This window comes from Chrysochloris asiatica, unplaced genomic scaffold (assembly GCF_000296735.1).
Source record: "Chrysochloris asiatica unplaced genomic scaffold, ChrAsi1.0 scaffold00001, whole genome shotgun sequence".
NCBI lineage: Eukaryota > Metazoa > Chordata > Mammalia > Afrosoricida > Chrysochloridae > Chrysochloris > Chrysochloris asiatica.
In genome coordinates this window covers 6,352,263-6,371,871 of record NW_006408519.1, presented here as the reverse complement: position 1 = coordinate 6,371,871, position 19,609 = coordinate 6,352,263, and the positions used below count along the sequence as shown (strand labels likewise).

General features: G+C 38.4%; 1 protein-coding gene across 1 annotated transcript in view; it reads right to left on the bottom strand.

Annotated features, from left to right (window-relative positions):
* Positions 1-5,328: 5,328 nt before the first annotated feature.
* ZFPM2 (zinc finger protein, FOG family member 2) overlaps positions 5,329-19,609 on the bottom strand; it is a 560,495-nt gene continuing 546,214 nt past the window's right edge. The window contains exons 5-7 of the mRNA XM_006830635.1: positions 17,675-17,881; positions 11,216-11,440; positions 5,329-8,832 (exon numbers count right to left, since the gene is read on the bottom strand). Coding sequence (XP_006830698.1) covers positions 6,341-8,832; positions 11,216-11,440; positions 17,675-17,881 — 2,924 coding nt within the window. The 3' untranslated portion in view covers positions 5,329-6,340. The remainder of the gene's footprint in view (positions 8,833-11,215; positions 11,441-17,674; positions 17,882-19,609) is intronic.

Below are 19,609 nucleotides of genomic sequence, written 5' to 3'. Positions count from 1 at the left end.
AAGGATGGTTTTAAAATTAAAACGTGACAATGTTATTTATGTCCTGTTTCATGTGATGAAAATATCTATTACTTGGGCATTTCCCTTATTATATAACGAGGTAGATCAAGTTGATATTATTTTGAATTATTGACTATTAGAAAATGGAAAAAATAGCCTTTTTAATAATTAAAAGAAACAGAATTTTAAGTATAAAGTTTGAATTTATTTTGGACATGACTGTTTTTAGTTATGAGAAAACCACTACTTTCATTTATTTACTAATATTTATTAATTCATTGGTGATGGACATAAAGAAAGCATATTTCCTGTAAGGAAATTTTTGAGATACGATAACACTAAAGAAACTTGACCACTTTAGAAATTAACAGAAAAAACTGCCTATGTAATTTATCTCATTTTTGTTTTATTTTCATGGGCTACTGTCTTTGGATAAAGGTTTTCTTCCTAAGTGTACATTTAAACCATCTTTTGTTTATATCTTCTATTTTCTTTCTGGCCTATATATGTGTTCTTCTCTAAGCAGTCTCCCAGGAAAAATCAGAAGAGGCTCAAACGACAGTAAATTCATCCCATGAAAGTATTAGACTGGCTATTGATGTCTCTGGACTCCTGATGTGGTGTGTAGGATAAGCACTGAATTATGAACCACAAGGTCAGTGGTTCAGACCCACCAGCTGTTTCTCAGAAACCCTGTACAGGGTCACTATGAGTCGAAATCATCTTGGTGGCACTTAACAACAACATTAATATCTCTGTTACTTAAGAAACCCAGAATTTGCTGTCTTTTGAGGTCTTCTGTGCTTAGAGGTGTAAGTTTCACACACACCCACTACTGTTGAATTGACTAGGACTTTTAGCATCCCCATAAGACTGAGTAGAACTGTTCATAGGGTTTCTGAGGTTCTACATGTTTATGGAAGTAGTGTGTAGTATCTTTCACATGTTGAGCAGCTGGTGAATTTGGCCTACCCATCTTATGCTTAGCAGCCCAATGCTTAACCCACTGTGCCAGCAGGGTTCCTTAGAGGTGTAAGTTGGGGTTAAAAGCATCCATCTTAAATCCTAAAGTATTATTACAGAGGGTAGCCTGAGGGTTGTTGTTGTAAAGTGCCATGGAGTCAACTCTAACTCACAGCAACCCTGTATAGGGTTTCTGAGGAGCAGCTTGGTGGGTTTCAACTGCCGACCTGGTGGTTCACACTCCAGTGCTGATCCTATAGCGTCACGCCAGGAATCCTAGCCTGAGGCTAGGATATGGGAAAAACTGCTTTTCTGGCTACTGCTGGATATGAAACTGTTGAGACAATGCCAAAGCTTGGAGCTGTGTGGACCAACTCAGGGTAGAGACAGGTGTGAACTTGGGTCAAACTGTTGCCCTTGAAGAGAATTTGGGATCAACTCTGGGCTGTAGGAGTTCAGTATATGAGAGTTGGTCTCCTTATTGCCCTTTCCTTCTGAACTATAAGAAATATTGTTAATTAAGAGTATGGTTTCTGGCATGCAGTATAGTGTTCAGTGCAGACCGTCTGGAATCTCTGATCATGTGGCCAAGGAAAGACAGTATCTTTTTTTCTTGAAACCAGAATATGGGAGCAATGGTGATCACCAGCAGACAGTTGTGCCCAACACAGCAGCAATCTCATCAAAGTTGTTACACTGCAGTTATCTTATTAGCTGGTCAGTTCAAAGTCTGGCATTCAAGCTGGTGGGAACTTACATCATTGAAATTTAGGCATTTTAAGGGAAACATCACCTTTCTTTGTAGCCCCAGATTTTTTCCAGTACCTGCTTTCTGGTTTAGTGGAGAAAGAAGCAAGACCAAGGTCTCTGGATCTTACTCATTAGCTTTATGATTTTCAGCTCTTAAAAACTTCTGACCCTTAGTTTCACCTGATAATGAGAGGGCTCTAATTGAAAGGTGTTTAGGTAGTGTTCACAGAGACCATCAACACTCGTTTTTCAGTTTTAATTTGAATATCTGTTTGAATTTAAATGTCTATGTTGCATCTTTTAAAAACTGCAGTAGTTTTACATAGCCAAATTGACTATATACCAGCAATTCAAAGAAAAAAAATTAGACATTACATTCTGCTACTAGCTTAATTTATGTTGGTGTAGACCAAAGCTTCACATACCCTTTGGTTTATTCAATTATTATTGTGTTCAAGGGAAGGATAGTAGAAAATGCCCTACATAGGTTGCTTTGCCCCACCCCCAATAAAATAAAATCCTGCTCTCGTTCTGAAATATTGACTTAGTAGATTTTGATTATTGTGTAAGGAAGCACTGGTGGTATAGTGGTTAAGCACTTGACTGCTAACGGAAAGATCACAGTTTGAACCAACCAGCTGCTCAGTAAGAGAAAGATGTGGCAGTCTGTCTCTGAAAAGATCACAGCCTTGGAAACTCTATGGGATAGTTCTATTCTCTCCTATAATCGGACTTTACTCCACAGGAAGCTTGTTTGGTTTAGGTTAGTATCTGTGCTTATGATTACTAGAGCCAACTTGTTGGCAACTAGCAACACAAGTATTTTGTAGAGTGTTAAATTCCACAGAAGAATCTGAAGAACCAATATGAACAAATCATCACCCTTTTTACCTGCCTCCGCAAAACTACTCAACTGATACCAATATTCTGACCTAAATGCTTTCTTGTTGAATGAGAAGCGTTTTTATCAGTGAGGGCTAAAGATCTTTGATTTGGTCTTCAGAATCTGGTTATTAATTCCTGTTGGTTAAACATTTATTATGTAACCCTGTACTCCGTCTTATCCTTCTCCATCTACCTGGTTTATTCTCCCATCTCCCTCCCAATTTGGATCAGTATCATTGTCTTCTAACTAATCACCTTCTTTCTACATCTAGGTTTTACATTCACTCTATCAGTGCTACTAAATACAACATTCATTTATTGACTTTATTTAAACAACAAAGTTTAGGGTAAGCTCATTAGCCTTTGTCTGGCATTTGAGGTCTTGTGATAACCAGATCCTTATTTATAATCTTATTTTCTTTTCCTTTTCAATTAAAACCATCTTCTTTGAAAAAATAAATTGTACTCAGTATTCATTCTCAGAAGCAAGTCTTGTTCCACTTTTATTCTGTAACATACAATGTTATCCACAGGCAGAAATGTCACTCCCCTCCTCTGTACTCTCCAGGGTCCAATTCAGGTGGGAATTTTATATTTCAGGCAAGATGTTAATTCCCTTCTATAAATAGCTACTAGAACTTACTCTCAACTATACAAACAATAAACAATATATCCTCTTAGATATTATTGTTAAGTCGATATAGAACACAAATAATTCAGGATCCATGGACAGGAAGCGTTCTTCAATATTTCCAGCCTCTACCCTATCCATAAAGTTATTCCCAAGTCTTTCATCCCATATTGGTTTCTTGTTTTACACTCCCCCATTTTTTGACCTTTCTATAGGATAAGCACTGGACCACAAGGTCAGTTTGAACTGCAGATTATCAGTTCAATCTCACCAACAGCTCCTTGGAAACCCTAAAAAATGTCGCTGGAACTGACTCTACAGCACTTAACAACAACAACACTGTACTTAATCACAATCATCCTATATAGCCCATTCTTAAAACTTAGTCCTAGTTTGCCATTCAGTATACTTTAGAATAACACCTGGACAGATTCTAAAAGATATTAATTCCTAGACTTTAAAGACATGATTTTTTTCTTTATTTCACCTGGTTTGAGGCACAATGTACAAAATAACCCACCGAAACCCATGGTCATTTTTTAAAAAAGTTCCCAAAGTGATTCTAGGAGTGAAGAGGGATGAGAAACAGCAGTCAGATTCTGAGGTCCTTTAGGGAAGCAATCACGCCTGATCTTATTTGCTGTCATCCTCAAAATGGTGAGTACCAACTTAGGTGTTTAATAAATACTCAATATGTTGGTCTGCTTCTTTTCTTTTTCTATAGGAAAAAGCAGGCAGGCATCGAGAAAGGAAGTCTTGCTAGGGATACTCAGTCCTACCAGTTCCAATCTGAGAGTGTTTATGCAGGTCTATATGACCCCATGGGTCCCCAAGGATTTCAGAAACTACTACTGGCTTTTTAAGCTCATTAGTTCTGTTCCCTTCAGTGGAGTCATTAACTAATGGAGTCATAAAAATCAGTTAAGGCCAAGATTTTAAATCTAAAAATTATTTTCTGAATAAGCAACTAAAGAGACGTTCTTGACAGTATAAACATTTTTGTGCATTGGGGAAAGCACAAGATGTTCATTATGCCATCAAATCCAATATGGATAAATGATAATGTATCATAGCCTATTTTCAAATAATGTGGTTTAGTCACAGTTAGGGTAGTTGAGTTTCCAGACAGGAAGGTTTCTAAGACTGCAGTGGTCTATCATTTATCTGGATTGGCAGCAGATGCCACCTTATCTATTTAACCACATCTCAACTCCTCTCATTGACCCTTGGTGTCCTCCATGATTTGACCCACACTGTCTACTCTCAACCTCCCTCGATACACAAATCCCTGGAGTGTACAAATGATGTATGAAATCTAATGTCTTTTATAATTTGCAAGCAAGAGATCTCTGCATCTTTTCTCATCAGAGTCATTTTATCATATACCACTTCACCATGTCCCAAAATGTAAACCACTCTGGTAAACTCCATATGAAAGTTGGGTAGATTTTATCAACATTTGTACAACTTCGTGTGTAGGTTTTGTAAGCTATTTAGAGACTCATGAAATTGTTCTTGATCAAGCTATGGCAGTGATGGTAGGTGGGAGACTGACAGGGTTTATTATATACAATATAATCAGCAGTATTTCTATATCCATAACCTGGAACCTCTATTTAATTTAATAAGTTATATAAATTGCTGTTGTTGTTGTTAACTGCTGTTGAGTTGCTTTCAACTCAAAGCGAGACCCTGTATAAGATTTCCTAGGAGCAGCTGGTGGGTTTGAACCTCTGACCTTGTAGTTCAACGCTTATCTAATTAAGTGCATCTAAAAGAAGGAGCTCTGGTAGCGTAGTGGTTACGAATTGGGCTGCGAACCTTAAGGTTAGTGTTTGAAACTACCAGCCGCTCTGCAGGAGAAAGATGAGGCTTTCTACTCCCATAAGGATTTACACCCTCGGAAACCTTGTACAGGGTCGCTATGGGTCAGAACTGACTCGACGGCACTTAACAACAACAACAAAAGATAATATATCTCTCTACTGGTTCGTCATCTTGTTTCTACAGCTATTCTGTGCTGTTTTGAACCCATTTTCATCTCAAAGAATAGGTATAGAGTTTCCCTTGTATTTTAAAGGAAAAAAAAGTATACCAAATTTCTCCAACAATCTGGAATTTTATTCCATTCATATACATGCATAGTAACAACATTTGTTGAGAAATTATTTCTATCAGAAGTAGAACATTATCTTTGTGATCACCAGGTGCAGTATTGCTACTCTTATATTTAAATAGATCTTATATATGAATTAAATTCATACTTGCAGCATTGAGTTTAGGGTTTCGATTTAGACTGTGCCTTTCAAAAGATAAAACTGATTAATACTACCTCATTACTTACAATACTGCTTCCAGTAATTTTGTTCATTCTTTATAAAGTATTGCATTTAACAGCAAAGGTTTAAAAATTGAGAGAGCTGCATCAGCGAAAGAAAATACAAGTACTATACAAGAAAAAAATTGCCATCTTCATTTAACATACATGTTTAAGATAAGAAAATGGACAGAAACATACTGCTACATACCAATGCAAAGCCTAGTGACTAAGAAACTGTATCTGCTAAAATATAAAGTGCAAACGGAGCCTGATTATCCAAGAATTGAAATCTTAAGGCGAACTTACAGCATGTGTATGTGTATTTAGAAGATCTTGCAAGTTATATTTTAGCATCTACATAGATCTGCAACAGCATATAAGGAAAAAAATCAAGATACACAAGTGCTTTTGAAGCTATTTCTAAAATGCTTTTCTGTATTGTTTGTGACTATTTTTTAAAAGCTACTATACAGTGCAAACCATATGTGCTACACAATAACTATACAATAACATTACAAATGACTTTAATATAAAGTTTTAAATAAAAAATAACATAACCACAGCTATGAATACTGCTGGTAAAATAAATTAATTTTTTTTTTTTTTTTTGAAAATGGCACCAATAATACACTTTACTAATGAACTGTAATGAAATTACACTGTAAGTCTTCATTCAACTCAGCCAGAAAGAAGATGTAATTCACACAGCTTTTGCTTTTTTTCTGGACTGGGTAGAACAACATACTAAACACTGGTACCAAAGGTGACTGATGTTTATTTAGTTTGTTCTTTCATTTGACATGTTCTGCTGCATGTGAGGAGCAATAAAACTTCTTGTGAGTTATAAAGTTTGAAAGGTTGTTGAACTGGATGTCACACAGCCGGCAATATTTCCCACTGGTCGGAGCCTGAGTGGAGCCATTTACGCCTTTTGCTATACTAGACAACTGTTCCTCCGCTGAGGGAATTCCTGGTGAGAGATTCTCATTTGCAGCTAATGGGTTCTCAGAGATCCTAGAGGGAGACTGGTGCCCATCTTCATGCTGAGGATTCTGGGAAATGTTCTCTTGTTGTGGGTTGGTAGCAGGTCTCTCATCTTGTTTCAGTCCACCATTAACGATGACCATGCCTCTATTTTTGGGCAAGAGTGGCAGAGAATCTTTCTTCTGCACAGCACACCCATTTGAGGAAGCCTGGCCTTTGGGGGATTCATTTTCGGCATTTGTGCTTTGATCTATGTCAGTGTTATGAATGACCAGAGAACCAGAAATATAATCACTTGGCTTTATTCCATAGTATGGAGAAAGCTGGTCAGCCCCTTTTGCTTTCTTTATTGCTCCAGGGTAAAGGCATTGTGGAAGAAACAAATGTTTGTTTTCTTCTTTTGTAGCAATGAGCTGAGCGGCTTCACTAAAGACTTTCAGGCCTTGGAGGGTTGCTAAGTGGGATGAAAATAAATTTCCATTGGGGGAAGGCTGCTTCAGATTCCCATTTTTCTCACATTTTATGATGCTTCTCTCATAGCTTACATCAGGACTGTTTCGTTCACTTTCTGAATTCGGAAACACTTTACCATCAGGTTGGCCCAGGTCATTGCGCTGATGCGCAGTGACTGGGCAAAAATTTTGCTTGTGGGCCAGGTAGTTTTCTACCTTATTGAAACTGATCTTGCACACTGTGCACTCATGGTAGTCCAGCAACCTTTTGGGAGACGTGCTGGTCCGCTCAGACTGGGATAAACACTTTTTGCTGAGATCTATTGGCACGTCCATCTCTAGGCAGGAAACATTGGAATGAGTCGTGTCACATTTGGAAACGGGAACACACTTATTGATGGTCAGAGAAGTTTCCAAGTGCTTAGAGACAATTCCTGGGAAGATCTCACATCTTGGGTGGTAGCATTCTCCCAGTGCTTCTGTGGGTTCTTGAGTCGAGGTACAAGGATTACTGAGGTTGGCTACATCAAGGAATCTCTGTTGGACCAGCGGAGGCCGTTGTTCCTGTTCAGGCAGGCACATCTCATACATCTTCCTTCGCTTGCGTGTGCGCATGGTTCTCTGCATGGCAGGCACTTTGCTGGAAGCAGATCTCTTTAGTGGAGGATCATGGCGTGTAGCACAATAGTACTGTTTGTGAACCATGTATGTTTCGTGCCGGCTGAAGGTAATGTTGCAAGCTTCACAGGTAGTCTTATTGGGGTCACTTTCCCCATCCACTAAGGGGAGGCTGGGATTTTTCACATCAACAGGTTTTCCATTAATTTTATCATCACTGTTACTGGAGGTGGAGAGTTTTTTAGCTTGAGTGGAAAAATCCTTGTCAAGGCCTTTCCCGTTTGGCCCAATTAAATCTAAAACAGTGGAAGAATTGACGCAGGATGTTTGAAGAAGTGAATTCTCAGGATCAGCAGCGTGAGCAGCTGGGTTGAGAAGGTTGATGGAGGTCTGGCTAGTGTTGGGACTCACAGCCTCAGGTATCTTTTCTGAAACGCCAGGGAACTCTGGGGACTTAGCCATCTGCTGCCATCGGCTGCTGCAATAATGTTTTTTGTGCACTAGATAATTATCCAAATTATTGAATGTTATGTTGCACTCAAAACAAGTAGCACCCTTGGGCATCAAGGGGCTATAAATTACAGGAGGGTAGCTACTACTTCCATGCCTCAGTCGCCGATGAACCAGTTCAGACATTTTGGCTAAGATCTCTGAAGCTTGAGGGACCATTGTGATATCTTGGGGAAAAGCAAACTGAGATAGGAAAGGACCCACAGGGAAAGTGGGTCCAATATTAGGCTGAACTGGAGAGGAGGCGAGTCTTGGGCTAGAGGGCTCTGACTTTATTTTTGTATAAGAAAAGCTTTGTTTATTTGCTGTAGGCTGTATCTCCGGTTTCTGGTTAGTGAAAAACAGCTGATTCTTCTTCTCACACTTGTCCAGCTCTGTGTCAGAGCTTGCTTCTTTAGTCTGCATGGACTTTTGGCTCTGAGGAAGTTCGCTTCTGGTCAGCAAGTCTACGGGTGGCTGTAAGTTGTCCTCAGTTCCACTTGGAGAATGTTCCATGTCACTTTCTCTGGGAAGTTTGCTGCCAGGGACATGGAGCTCCTGGTGCTGCAATAACTCCCTCTGCGTCTGGAAGCCGAAGTGGCAATGATTACATCGGAAGGCAGCTTGAGTGAGATGGGAGAACAGGTGTTGGTGAAAGTTGATCACAGAGTCAGCAGTGTAGCTACACACAGTGCATTTTAGACTCGCACCAGGGGGGAGAAATTCTTCCATTTTCACTCCTGTAGAAACATACAAAATAAGAGTACTAAGAAACACATGTGCCAGCTTTCTGATGACAACAACCTTTACTAAGGGGACATAATGTCTTCAACCCAGCAGGAATAAATCGAAAATCTTCAAAATCTTATTTGTGATATTAACTTTTTTCCTTGCAACACGTTTTGTTCTGCGTGATAATGTAGCAGCACTTTACAGTTTCTAAAGCACTTTCATACGTAATATCCCAGGACAGCGGAATTTGTGCCATTGTTCTCATTTTACATTTCAGGAAAGAAGCTCAAAGAATCCAAGGGAATTGAAGGTGCTAATGAAGTTAGAAAGTGATGAGTCCATGCCTAAACCTCAGATTTTATGATTTCAAGTTCAGTAATCTCCCCGTTATACTATGATCCACATTAGGATAAAGTGGACTTTCAGTAGAGTTACTATTGAAGACTGTGTGCAAATCAAATGATTTTCAGTATAACAGTTAGGATTTTAATAAAAATAATCCAAATGGAAACCATTTTTGTAAAGCAATTCAGAACTTTTTGGTTTATGTTTGGCATGAATCTAGAATTTTAGTCATTGGTTTTGATAACCAGGGTTTATCTCTATCCAGGGCTGATAGCTGATAAGTAGTAGCACACTAATCAGTTGTTTAGGACCAGCATCCATGCTGACTAGCCACATCCTGTTTGTAGTAATTCACATTTTGAACATCACCATTGACTGTGGTATATAGGCATCACTAAGGTCAATCTGGTCCCCATCTGTTGTTGTATGGTTAAACCAAGAGTGGTTTTCCTCTCTGCATTCTAGACTAAAAGGAGAACTTTCTTTTATATTTATCAGCTGACCAAATGGAAGAGATGCTCATTTGTATAGTAATGCCAGGGACTATCTCCTTTTTTCCTTAATTTATCCAATATTAATTTTTCCATTTCACTGAAAGGACTCTTCTCTCTATATTCTTTACTCTCTGTGGCAGCCAACCTACTTCCCCAGCTTTAGCACTTACATAAAGTTTAGGCCTTTACACAGAAAGGAAGAGACTGAGCAGATGTGAAATTGCCTACTTTTAAGTTCCAAGTTCATCAGTTCAATGATAAAAACTTGCACTTTATTAGTGCCTTGAATGATTAGACATAGTTTAGATGGGACTGTTTTAAAAATCCAGAACTTATTTCAGTGTTTTTATTATTTAACCACGGCAAAACAGCTGAAGCAGTCACCCTGAGATGTCCTTCAATTTTTGTATTTTGACTCTTGAGCAGTCGTGATTCCAACTCCTGGTTTGCCCCATCAAGGAATGTTTCTAAAACTATTTAAAGTTAATGTAACTGAGTACATGTGATTAACTTTGAATTTTAAAAATATATGGAAATTTGGATGCTATATGATGAAACTAACAATAGTTGGGTCTACAACTCCAGAATAAATGGGAATACTTGCCACCTGGCTATTAAGAGTGGGCTTTGGGAAAAACAAAATCAAAACAAAAAAACCTTTGTTTTCAGTCTAATTTTTCTTAAATAATTTTAAAACATACTACTAAACACTGATTTTATGCAACATAAAACAACTAACTTGTTATGAAGTGTACTTTGGAAGCCAAGAACATTTATAGTTCTAAATTTAAAAGTTAATTTCTCTTAAGTATGATTTTAATTGGATCTACACAAATGATAGCTGTTTCAATTAGGCAAATAATTATTTTTATGTACTTACAGTTTCTCCCCTAGCATGTAAGAAACACTGGTCAGTTTCCAAAGATCACATCACTCATATCAGTGAATACTGATGACAACGTACAAAAGGCACTAAGACTTTTCACCCAAAAATAATGCTATTTTTCCTCAGTTGAAAAAAATAGTTAGAATTTGGCCTGTAGTCTGACAGCTGTTGTTGTTAAGAAAGAATTTGTGTCCTATTTCTTGAGTATATATCTGAATTACTACTGGCATAAAATAACCCAGCGGGTTCAAGGAATTTGCTTTAAAGTGCATATTTATATAGATATAGATGTATGTTGTTATTGTTAAGTGTCATTGAGTTGTTTCCAACTCATTGTGACCCTGTGTAGGGTTGCCAGGATGCAGCATCCTCGTGGTTCAAACCGGCCTTGTGGTCCAGTGCTTATCCTATAGTGCCATATTCATATATATATATATATACTGCATACATACCTTGATGAAAATTGCATACATATATCTATGGGTATATACATTAATGTATACATGGCAGTATGTATATACGAGAGGGCTTTAAAAAGTTTGTGGAAAAATGGAATGAAAAGGTAATGGCATTTTTCCATGAGCTTTTTGAAGCCCCTCATATACATGTATGTTTAGAAAAATTCTAGTGTCCAGGGACAACAGAAGAAACAATGGAAGCACTTACCACTGTGTGAATTCAGGTGCATTTCTAGCGCACGAGCATTTGAAAAGCTCTTGGTGCATTGTGGGAAGGGGCACAGGCTGGAAATCTGATGAGCACTGTCTTCATTTTCTTCTGACACCGGAGCAGCCTCTCTTTGCCTCCCACTGCAATAGTACATTAAATGGGCTTGCAGATTCCGCTCACTCCGGTACCAGATGCCACAAGACTTGCAGGGGAATATATCCTCTGTGGGCAAAAACACAGGCACACATTAGCTGCCACCCATGTGAAGTCCACCATGGGCCGAACAGATTTAGTTCACTTGTGCTCAGGTTCTGAATTAGACAATTAGAGAGATGAGTGAAGCCATGTGTGGTGTCCTACAGGACAGGCCTAGCTTCAAAGGAATGCTAGACTCAACACAATTCAATTCCCCTGAGTCTGTAGAAGAAGAGTTGGACTGAGACCTGAATCTGGCACAGAATCTGATCTGAGAGAACCTACTTGCTACTATTTGTACCACTACCTCTCTATAGCAGTTGTGAGACATGGCTGGGTAACACCCCAAACAGGGATCATAAAAAAGACGCTAATCTGACAAAGTTGTAGTCTGAACTTTTTTAAGATTGTGTGGGAGTTCATGTGCTGGGCAATTGAGAGGGGTGTGAAGAGACACCATGGTGCTGTGAAACAGTGCTGCTGAATCTTGATGAGGTCTGAGACAAACAGGTACCAGGACTTGGATGGACAACAAAGGCATCAAGACAAGGGTTGAATACTTCAAACTAATAGGCCAACACAGTGGTAAAATAGCCCATAGAGGGACACTGTGGGTGAGCCTGGGCAGGGACACCCATGAGAGAAAAACTTAGAAAGCCCTCAGCTTTGCCACAAGAAAGTTGAACCCTACTGTTTACATCAGCATCTGTGTATAGCTCCTTTCCCTTGCCCCCACCAACCCATACATGCATATTACATTCCTGTGATCAGCATCCAGAACTTCTCAATAAGCACTGGACACAACTATAAGAAGAAGTGGTCTTCAGGAGAAGACACCAAGTGCACACTGATGCTGTGTTGATTCAAACTCAAGAGACCCTGGGAAGCTGAGTGGAGCTGCTCCAAAGGGCTCCCAGGGCTGTGAGTCTGCAAAGATGGCCTGCTGCCTTTTTGTCCCATGGAGTGGCTGCTAGGTATAGGCCCTGGCCTTTCAGGCAGCAGAGTGCTTGGTCCCTGTACTGCCAATCAGAAAAATTTCCCACAAAACAAGAACACAAAATTCAAAGTAAATAAAGATAGTGAATAAAGTAAATAAAGGAGTCCTGGTGTGGCGCTGTAGGTTAATGCACCAGACTGCAGTCAGTTTGAACTATAAGATCAGTGGTTCAAGCTCACCAGTTGCTCCTTGGAAACCCTATACAGGATCTCTATGGGTTGGAACCAACTCTACGGTACTTACCAACAACAACAAAAACAAAGATAGCAAAATGGTCCAAATTCAACCCAAAATAGTAAAATACATAATCACAAAAGAAGGATCCATCAAAAACAAAACAAAGAATAGGAAATTTCTCCTGTGAAGGCAAGAATAATGTAAAGACTTAATAATGGTCAGACTATGGTGTTAAATACATTTAAAGACAGCAAAAACGCACACAGAAAACAAACTAGCAAAAATCAGGAGACAATAGGAGGAACAAAATGAGAGACAATGTGGAAACTGAAAACAAAAGAATGGCATAGGACTGGGCAGTGTTTTGTTCTGTTGTACATAAGGTCACTATTGAGTCAGAACTGATCTAATCACACCTAATAACAGTAATACAACTGGAACAGAAGAATGAAACAACTGGATTAGGAAAAGCAAGAAAAACACTCAACAACAGAGTCCCAAAGAAAAAAGACAGAATAAATTAACTAGAAGACAAAAATAACTGAATATTTCAACTTTCAAGAGAAACAAGAAAAGAACAAAGAAAAGCAAACAAATCCAAAAGGAAATATGGGATTCAGTGAAGAAATCTAACATTAGAATTATTGGACTCCCAGATAATCCTGACAACAATAAACACACAGAGACAATTTCCAAAAGATAATCAGAGAGACCTCAGATTTTAATTGAGAATCAAGCCTGAAGTACAGGAAGCTATAGGAATGCCAATTAAAAGAAATACAAAAAGTTCAATGTAATGCCATATCCTAATAAAATTCTTGAAACCCAAAGACAAGAATTTCAACGAATTCTGAAAGCAAGAGAAAAATGCAATGTAACATATATCAAGGGGTTTTTATAAGAATCAGTGTGGAGTTCTCCCCAGAAATTCTAGCAATCGGAAGACAATGGAACAACATAAATAAAAAACAGAAAGAAAACAAATGCCAACCAAGAATTCTTTAATCAGTTAGAATATCATTCAAAAATGAGGGGGAAATCACTACATTTCCAAACAAATTCTGGGAATTTGCTGCCACCAAACAAGCTCTGTAAGTATGATTCAATGGAATACTCCAAATGGAATGGCAAGAGTGATAAGTAAGTACTCATTCCTATACATAGGAAAGCAAACAAAAAAAGAAAATAATCTCAAAAAAAAAAACAAAAAACATGGGCAATCACAAGGACCAAATATATGGCAATTTCAGAGAATAAACTGAAGAATTAAATCCCACAAGCAATACATGTGAGAAAGAAGTACAAAGTTGTTCTTGCTGTTAAGTGCCATTAAGTTGGTTCCAACTCACAGCCACCTTGTATAGGGTTTCCAAGGAGTGGCTGGCGAGTTTGAACTGCCAACCTATGGTTCAGATATATCGAATATAGGTTGTATATTGATTACCAACAATAATGGGGGAGGGAGGAACATATCAGGAGTAGATTTATTGTGTTACGGTTGAATGTTATTTGTTTTTCATATATGTTAAACATTGTTGAAATTTTAAATTGTGTAATGTAACATATATAGTTGTTGTTGTTAAATGCCATCAATAGTTGCTGAGTTTAAACTGCCGACATTGCGGTTCAAATGGACCTTAGGGTTGACTGTTTATCCTACAGAGCTATATACCAGGGTTCTACCGTATTTAGTAACCAAAGGCGCTCTGGTAGCGTAGTGGTTACGAATTGAGCTGCGAACCTTAAGGTCAGCGGTTCGAAACTACCAGCCGCTCCGCGGGAGAAAGATGAAGCTTTCTACTCCCGTAAAGATTTACACCCTCGGAAACCCTGTACAGGGTCACTATGGGTCGGAACCAACTCGACGGCACTTAACAACAAGAAGAAATCACAAGAAGTAACATTCAGAGGAAAATAGCAAAAGGACTTAACACAAGAAAGCCGCCAAATATAAACTAAACAGGTTTGCATTTAAAAAAATAAAAACAAAAAAAAACAAGATACAAAACATTCAAAAATAGCAAAACGAGAAAAAAAAATTGCAAAATGAGTGAAGTAGACTTCGTTTTCAGTAACAACCTTAAATGCAAATGGTCTAAACACCGCACAAAAGGCAGAGTGTGGCAGAATAGCTAAAAATACACAATTCATTGTATTGCTGTGTATAAGAAACACATCTTAGACATAAGGGCACAAACAGACTGAAAACATAGGGATGGAGAAAAATATTCTATGCAACCAGCAAAAAAAAAAAAAGAGCAGAGGGGACCACACTAATAGCAGATAAAATAGACTTTAAATCCAAGCCTTTTACAAGAGATAAAGAAGGAAAAAAAAAAAAAAAAAAAGAGCAGAGGGGACCACACTAATAGCAGATAAAATAGACTTTAAATCCAAGCCTTTTACAAGAGATAAAGAAGGATATGACATAATAACAGAAGGACCAATCTAGCATGAAGACATCTCATTATAAATTGATATGCACCTAACAGCAACGCACCAACATACACGAAGCAAATACTGAGTGACATGGAGGGAGAAATAAAACAATAATAGTAGGAAACTCATACAATGCAAATTATAAAACACTACTTTAAGATGCTCTGGTAGTGTAGTGGTTACGAATTGGGCTGCGAACCGCAAGGTCAGCAGTTCGAAACTACCAGCTGCTCCACGGGAGAAAGATGAGGCTTTCTGCTCCTGTAAAGATTTACAGCCTCGTAAACCCTGTTCAGGGTCGCTATGAGTTGGAACCGACTCAATGGCACTTAACAACAACAACAACTCTAAGATACTAAAAGAGACCTAAAGAAATGGAGAGAAATCCCATTCAGATGGATTGGAAAACTTGTTATGAGGGGGCCTCGAAAAGTTTGTGGAAAAATTTATCTTTTAATTCCAATGAAAATGACAATTCTACCTAAAGTGATTTACAGATTCAATGCAATCCTGCTGTAAATCTCAACATGGAAAAAATGGAAAAACTAATGACCAACTTCATATAGAAAGAAAAAAAGAAATCTTCAAACAGACAAAGCAATATTAAAGAAAACAAAGCAGGAGGCCTCACACTCCCAGATACGAAAACCTACTCCACAGTCACTGTATTCCAAATAGCCTGGTTTTGATTGTTTTGTTTGATCGGTTCAGAGCTAGACACATAGACCAGAGGACTAGAATTGAGAACTCAGAATTAAACTCAGCCATCTGTGGACACCTGATTTTTGACAAAGGGTGAAAGTCCAGTCTTTTTAATAAACAGTACTGGTTAACTGGATACCCACCTGCAGGAAAATGAAACAGGACACATATCCCACACTAAACACAGATCATAACCTTAAATGAATCTTAGACTTACTGTATTTTTATACAAATAACCTATGCCTTCTATATTTGTTTGCCAATTGTTCCCTCCCCTTGGATTTTTGTAAGTACCTTAATACCATTTAAAAACAAAACAAAATCATGCTTATGGAAAATGGTATGGAACTTTATAAAAAAAAAAACCCAGAAATAGAAGTACCCTATGATCTGTCAAGAGTTCTGATGACTCCATGGGTTAATCTACCAGCCATTCACTGGAGAAAGATGAGACCATCTACTTCCGTAAAGATTCACAGCCTCAGAAACCCAACAAAGCAGTTCTACTCTGTCTCATACAGTTGCTATGAGGCAGAATCAACTCAACAGCAATGAGTTTAGTGAACCCTCGAGTCAGTTTTGACTGATAGTGACCCTGTGTAGGGTTTCCGAGGTGGTTGTGGTGCTGTGGGATAAAGCATTAGACGGCAAGGTTGGTTTCAACTGCAAGGTTGGCGGTTCAAATCTACCAGTCGCTCCCTGGAACCCCTAGAGAGGGTTGTTATGAGTCAGAACCGACTTGATGGCACTTAACAACAACAATAACAATTTTTTACAGGAGCATAAAGCCTTATCTTTCTCCTATGGAGTAGCTGGTAGATTCGAAGTGCTGATATTTCAGTTAGCATAGTAACCACTATGCGGCCAGTGCTCCTTGATCGGATTGGCAATACCCTTTATTTTGCATGCCACTCTGCACTTTCACTAAAAGATGATCTCCAAGGATAGGCTTCATACTAGGGTGAAAGGTGTCTCAGGGTAGTAGTTTCAGACAGACCTCTGTTCTCAGTTCTAGTTTGTCTGTCTTTATTATTATTTAGTAAGAATTGAATTTCTGATATATATTATTATCCCATTCTATCTGGGAACAACTTTTGTGACCCTGGTCAGAAGGATCTGTGGTGATAGCTGGGCATCATCTAGTTTTCTTGGTCTCTGGGTAGATGAGGTTGTGGCTCATGTAGACTTACTTCTTTTTTGTGTTTCAAGGTACCTTCTTATTGTTTTGATCCTGGCCAGAACACACCCATAGTTGTGTCTTAGATGGACACCCTTACCACTACCACCACCACCAATAAGGTCACTGTCCTCCTTAGAGACTATCAGTATGAGACCAAAGGTCTACAATGACTCAAAAGCTAGGATGAGAAGAGGATGCGTGATAAACCACATCAGCAATTGGAGCAAACCAGCCATTCCTTGTAAGAAAGATGAGACTTTCTGCTTCTGCAAAGATTTACAGTCTTGGAAACCCTATACAGTCGTCACCGACTTTATACTACTTAACAAGGCAAGAATTAAAGGTGTAAGGAAACTGAAGAGAAATGGAAAGGGAATGAACTGAACACAATTATAGAGAATGTGGATCCATTGTTATAATGTAACTTGTGTCACTGAACAATCCTTATGGAAATTGTCAAAAGGGAACCTAACTTGTTATGTAAATGATCACCAAAAATTCATTCAAATTTCATATTAAAAAATAGAATAAATATGAAGCTTTGAAGACTTAATACCAAAAATATAATGTAAAATATCAATAATTTTAAAATATATATATTGATTACATGTTGAAAGAAAAGGTTAAAGTTAGAGAGAGAATAAAATAAAACCACAACCCTGGAGAAACAAGTCTGTTCCCATTCCATGTCAGTAGATAATTTTTTTTTCTCTTCCATAAATACCCGTCACCCCTACAAAGCCGGGCTACAGTCCTCAGCACTTACTATTGACAATAGCTGTAGGCAAAATAGAAGCCATGGCAGCTTGCTGGGGAAGCAGCTGAATTGAGTCCAGCAGGCGTGCAGGGTACATCCCTTCTGTGAGAGTCATCTGACTGGCAGCTTGTAGCCTTGAGTCAAAATCCACCACAAAGGCAATTAGCTCTTCACCTTCCGAGATGGCCTTCGTCGTTGTGCACCAAAGCTGACCCCCTATTAAGAAGAAAAAAAATGAAACAGAAAGAATTGACACAGAATGCTCTACCTACTGTACTCTAGACTGATGTCAACAGCAATTTCTCATACTTGTTTTTCATCAGTTTCTTTTAGGGTGGGATGGTTGATCAAGACGAAAGCTGCACTTCTCTCCTCTGTGGAAAAAATGTATTCCTAGCATTGGATGAGTTGTCCAGTGGCCAGTAGTAGAAGGCTATTGTTGTTACGTGCTCCTGAATTGATTTTAACTCACAGAGACCATATGGCTATCATCTGTAAAGAAGCCCAGTGGTGTTGGGCTGCTAACTGCAAGGTTAGCAGTTCAAACCCACCAGCTACTCTGATGGAGAACGATGAGGTCATCTGTTGCCATAAACATTTCCAGCCATGGAAACCCTAGGGAGCAGTTCTACTCTATCTTATAGGGTTGGAATCAACTGATGGATGTGGGGTTTTTTGGTTTTGTTTTTGACCTGTTACAGGAGCAGAACCTCAGGTTTTTTTGGAGCTTCTGGGTATATTCAAAGTTCAACCTTTTGGTTAGCTGCTGAACACTTACCCATTAAGTTATCAAAGCTCCTTAGGAAAGACTATGAACCTCTCACTATAGGTTGTTGTTGTTAAGTGCTGTCAAGTCATTGTTAAGTGTTGTAAGTGTTGCTGACTCATAGCCCCCCTGTATAGGGTTTCCTAGGAGTTGCTGGTGAGTTTGAACTGCCAACCTTGTGGTTCAAACTGACCTTGTGGTCCAGTGCTTATCCTCTTTCTCCTGCTTTGTCTTCCCTCTCCCTTACTTTCTTTCTTCCCAAAATATTTCTATGAAATCAATACCAATTCTGCCAAACCTTAAAACAAGTAAACAAAAGCTCCTACGGTCGAAAGAACCAGAAAATGAAATTTCACCTAGTTTTATTCTACTTAACAGAGAAGGGGCTTCAAAGAGTCCATAGAAAAATTCCATCATCTTTAAAATTCATTTTTCAATGAAATATTTGAAGCCCCTTGCATATCTGTTGCCACTTGTTTATTTTGTTGGGGGGTGGGTTCCCCTTGAGGGGAGGAGGTGAATGATCTTTACTTATATAAAGTTCTTTGTAATATGCTTTCTTTATATCCCTTTACCCTGACTGAATTTCCTGAAAAAAAGATAGGCCAAAGATTCCTTTCCAAAAGGCTTATTTAAATAAAGATTTGTTTAAATGAAAAGAGCTCTTTCTTCAAACACTAAGATACACTCTTAGCTCTGCACTTCAAATGATCACGTGGGGTGCATTAAAAGAAAATTAACTATGCAAGTACATTTTCTAATGTATTGGAATGCGATAGTGAATGCTCATTTGTTTAACATGTTTAGACAGGCAAAGCACTTATTTTTTTGTAATCTACACTCTCAGCCTAGATAGGTGTCCCATACAGTCATGCCTGAAATAATGTGGCATACTTGATATGTCGTAAAGTCTTTTTTCCTCAATGTGTATATATTGTAGAACTGTATGTTGTACTTATTAAACAAGCAAAAACTGTACCCATTTTGATAAGTAATATTGCTGTTTATCTTTTAGCATAACCATCTTCTCAACTGCACTTCATTGTTTTCCACCCTCAAAGAGATTATAGTTTTCAAACAACTTGTGATTTAAAAAAAAAAAAAAAAATCTGGTGGGAGAGATAACAACTGCATATGATATGGTACAGTTATATAGAAGAACAAGGACATTGTTTTAG